Source organism: Oryx dammah, unplaced genomic scaffold (genome assembly GCF_014754425.2).
Source record: "Oryx dammah isolate SB20612 unplaced genomic scaffold, SCBI_Odam_1.1 HiC_scaffold_14, whole genome shotgun sequence".
Lineage (NCBI taxonomy): Eukaryota > Metazoa > Chordata > Mammalia > Artiodactyla > Bovidae > Oryx > Oryx dammah.
The window spans coordinates 50040410-50044459 of NW_024070198.1; the positions used below are offsets into that span (position 1 = coordinate 50040410).

Here is a 4050-nt window from a genome sequence, read left to right on the forward strand (position 1 = left end):
CCGGCCCGCCCCCTCCAGCGCCCCCGGCCCGCCCCCTCCAGCGCCCCGGCCCGCCTGAGGCCCTTCTGGCCGGCGGGCGGGGCGGGGCCCTTCGCCCCGATGGCCCTGCCCTATGGGGCCGCCTGTCAGCTCCACCCGGCGGTGACCTCTGTGGGTCGAAGGCTGTGGGGCTGGTCCCCTGGGCTGCCCCAGCGGTCCCTCCGCCCTCCTCAGCAGAGCCTCCTGGGGGGCCAGAAAGCTGCCCAACCCCCGCGCTCCTCCCGCAGCTGCCCTGGGGGGCGAAGCCCCACGTCCTGCTCTCGGGGCCCAGCGCCTCCTGGGCCCTCCCTGGGGCCCCGCTCTGTCCCGCCTGCGCCCCCGCCCCAGCCCAGCCATGCTGGTGTCTCCTTATCACGTGACCGCGGGGAAGCAGTGAGCCCTGCTCCAACCCAGCAGGCTGCCTGGAGCGACCCCTTGCCGACCCTCCTCTCCCCCGCAGCTGCTGGATGGCCTGGGAGCCCAGCCTGGGCGCCTTCTACGGGCCGGTGGCCTTCATCGCCTTGGTCACCTGTGTGTACTTCCTTGGCACCTACGTCCAGCTCCGGCGCCACCCGGAGCGCAGGTACGAGCTCAGGGAGCGGACGGAGGAGCAGCAGCGGCTGGCAAGCCCCGAGGGTGGCCCTGGGACCCCGGGGGGCGCGCTGCCTGCCCCCGACGGCCGGGCCGCCTCGCTGCTGCAAAACGAGCACTCGTTCCGGGCCCAGCTGCGGGCTGCTGCCTTCACGCTCTTCCTGTTCACGGCCACGTGGGCCTTCGGGGCGCTGGCTGTGTCGCAGGGCCACTTCCTGGACATGGTCTTCAGCTGCCTGTACGGCGCCTTCTGCGTGACCCTGGGGCTCTTCGTGCTCATCCACCACTGTGCCAAGCGCGATGACGTGTGGCACTGCTGGTGGTCTTGCTGCCCCGCCCGCCGGGACCCCCACCCTGCGAAGCTCAGCGCCCGCCCTGCCCTCGACGCCAATGGGGACGCGCTGGGCCACGTGGCCTGCCTGCAGGACTCGCCGTGTCCTGGCAAGGCGTTGGGCTTCAGCCACCCATCCGCCAGCCACTGCAAGATGACCAACCTGCAGGCCAGCCAAGGCCACGTCAGCTGCCTGTCGCCAGCCACGCCCTGCTGTGCCCAGATGCACTGCGAGCAGCTCATGGAGGACCCAGCCCACGTGCACGCGGGGGACGCCTTCGAGCGCGACACGCACCTGCACACGTGTGTCCAGGGCAGAACTGAGCCGCACTACTTCAGCCGGCACCGGGCAGCCGCGGCCGAGCAGGAGTACGCCTACCACATCCCGTCCAGCCTGGACGGCAGCCCACACAGCTCGCGCTCGGAAAGCCCGCCCAGCTCACTAGAGGGCCCCGTGGGCCCTCACGCACTGGCCTGCTGTGCCCAGGGCGACCCCTTCCCCCTGGTCAGCCAGCCCGAGGGCAGCGCCCCCAGCCCCGTGCTCTACAGCTGTCCGCCGCGGCCCAGCAGGGAGGCGGCCCGCGGCCCGGCGCGCCTGGAGATGCTCCGCCGGACACAGTCTCTGCCCTTCGGTGGCCCCGGCCAGAACGGGCTGCTCAAGGGCGACATGCGGGATGCTGCCCCCTTCGGCTCGGACGGCACAGGCAACATCCGCACGGGGCCCTGGAGGAACGAGACAACAGTGTAGCGGCCGGGACTGCCCCAAAGCAGAGCCCTCTGCCCCTGGGGCGGGTGGGGGTCGCCTCTCGACCCAGCCTTGGCAGACCCCCCACTCACCCCTGCCCGGGAAGGACATGAGCGGGAAGGCGCTCTGGGCCCCGGTTGCCTCCACGGAGCCCGCACTCAGGAGCACCGGCTGCCCACTGTCACCTGCTTCCAGCCCACAGCGCCCCGTCCCCAGCAGCCAGGTGGAGGACCCGCCCTGCGTGCCTGCGTGCACCCGTCTGACCCCTGCTGCCTCGATGGCCCTGGCTGCGGCAGGAGGCACCGCCACGGTCTCCCGGTACCTGACGTGTGCGTTCCGGTAAGGTTTGTTCTTAGAGGCGGGCAGCCTGCCCGTCGGTCCGGAGCGTCAGAGGACTCAGCCCACTCCTCAGTCCAGGCCGGCTCTCTGTTCACCCTGGGCCGGAGAGCATCACAGGCCCCCGGGCAGCCGCCTCACTCCGGGGACCCTCAGCCTCCCCCGGGGCCGGCAGGGTTTCTGAGGGGTCTGTGCCCTGGAAACGCCCACCACACACCCTCTAATGTCCACTCAACTTCTGAAGCCAGGCACTGTCGGGACCGGGGCCTGCCCACCACGGCGTTTGGGAACAATAAAGTCCCTGCCACAAAGAGAGAGGGTCTGGCATTTCCATGAACATGTGGGCGCAAAGCCCCAACTCAGGACACACGTCAATGACCGAAGTCCTTCTGTGACGGCAGCCGCGTGTCCCACAGGAGGGGCTCTGGGTCCATGCAGAGGCAGAAGCCCAGAGAGCCCGAGGGGAGAGCGTGTGCGCAGCCTGCGCTCCTCCCACCGGGTCTGTGCGTGTGTGCACCCACACCCACACGTCTGGGCACACACACGCGGAGCGCACATCACGTGCCCTGCACACAGCGTACGTCACATCCACCACCCACGTGCACGTGTTGCTGCACAGCCACACACACGCGTGTTTTCCAGCCCCCAAGTGCCAGGCTTTCCTTGCCCTGCACAGCCTCATCACCAGGCTTGTTAGCATCTGCGTGGGGGCGGGGGGCTCTGGGAGGACCAGCTCTTTCCCCACACCTGCTGGGGCGGGGAGGGGCGGGCATGCCCAGGGTCCCAGGCACGTTGCCCAGTATCTCAGCACAGGGGCCTCGATTCCCGGGACAGGACCTTATAACAGACCATGGCGTCCAGTACCTGCATCCTCACGAGACAACCAGACGAGCTACCGATGACCGCCGCAGGGTGGCTCTTGTCTCCACCCCCAGCCTGGTGCCTGCCCGCGGTCCCCGTGACCAGCGCCCCGGGGCAGCGCCGAGCACTCACTGCGGACGCAGCGCCGTGGACGAAGCTCTGTGCTGCCCCCGTTGGTGCTTTGTGAGGCTGGTTCATAGATCTGTGAGCCTCTCTGTCCCTCGAGGGGCAGGCCCCCCCGGTGCCCGGCTCAGGGCAAGCCGGGGAGCCACGAGGCTGCCCCCAGCCCCTCCAGAAGGCGTCCCCCGCCCTCCTGCCCTGCCACCCCCAGCAGAGCAGAGAGCGGCTCATCCCTGAGACCAAAGAGACTGGATGGCAGCCAGTGAACCTCGTGGGTCCCGGGGCTGCGCCAGCCTCCCGAGCCCACTGGGGAGTGTGGTGACACAGTCCACAGTGAAGTTCTCCAGGAATAAAAATCCGTGACACAACCACATCCAGGGGCACCCACATGGACCATCTCCCCAGAGGATGCGAGGTCGGAGGTCAAAGCTGCAGGCTGCTGTCTGAGGTCTAACCCTGGGTCGCCGCTCCTTAGTGCTGTGTGAGGGCTTACGGGAGGGGTGGGGCCAGAGTGTCTCCTGCATGCGCGTGAGCGTGCACGAGTGTGCCCGTGTGCTGAGTGCAGCTGTGCATGGTCTGTTCGAACTGGTGTGTGCACACATGTCTGTGCATGTCACATGGGTCACGTGTGTGTACATTGTGAGAACACATGCCTCTGAGTGTGCTGTTGAGAGCTGGGTGGGTGTGTGCATGTCTGAGTGTGTAGTGTACGCGTGAGAGCACAATAGTGAACCTGTGCAGATATGCATGCATGAATGTGTGCATACTTGTGAGTGCAGACGTGTGCGTGTGTGAATTGTGTACACATGGAGAGGGCTGTGTTGTACATGTGAGTGCAGAAGAGCACACGTGTGTATGTGGGGGTGCGTGCAAGTACATGCCTGTCACAGAGGGCGTGTGCGGCACCCTTGCCCTGGCCTGGCCGCGGTCTGACTGCCCCTCAGGGCAGCTCTGACAGCATCGGCTGCCCGGGCCTCAGGGTGCCTCAGCTGCCCTCCCACCCCCAGCATCAGGGTCCACCCCCAGCATCAGGGTCCGTCCCCAGCAT

General features: G+C 68.0%; 1 protein-coding gene across 1 annotated transcript in view; it reads left to right on the forward strand.

Annotated features, from left to right (window-relative positions):
* Positions 1-2334, forward strand: part of ADGRA1 (adhesion G protein-coupled receptor A1) — a 27609-nt gene extending 25275 nt beyond the window's left edge. The window contains exon 5 of the mRNA XM_040254455.1: positions 479-2334. Within this exon, the coding sequence (XP_040110389.1) occupies positions 479-1688 (1210 nt within the window). The 3' untranslated portion in view covers positions 1689-2334. The remainder of the gene's footprint in view (positions 1-478) is intronic.
* The last annotated feature ends 1716 nt before the right edge of the window (positions 2335-4050 follow it).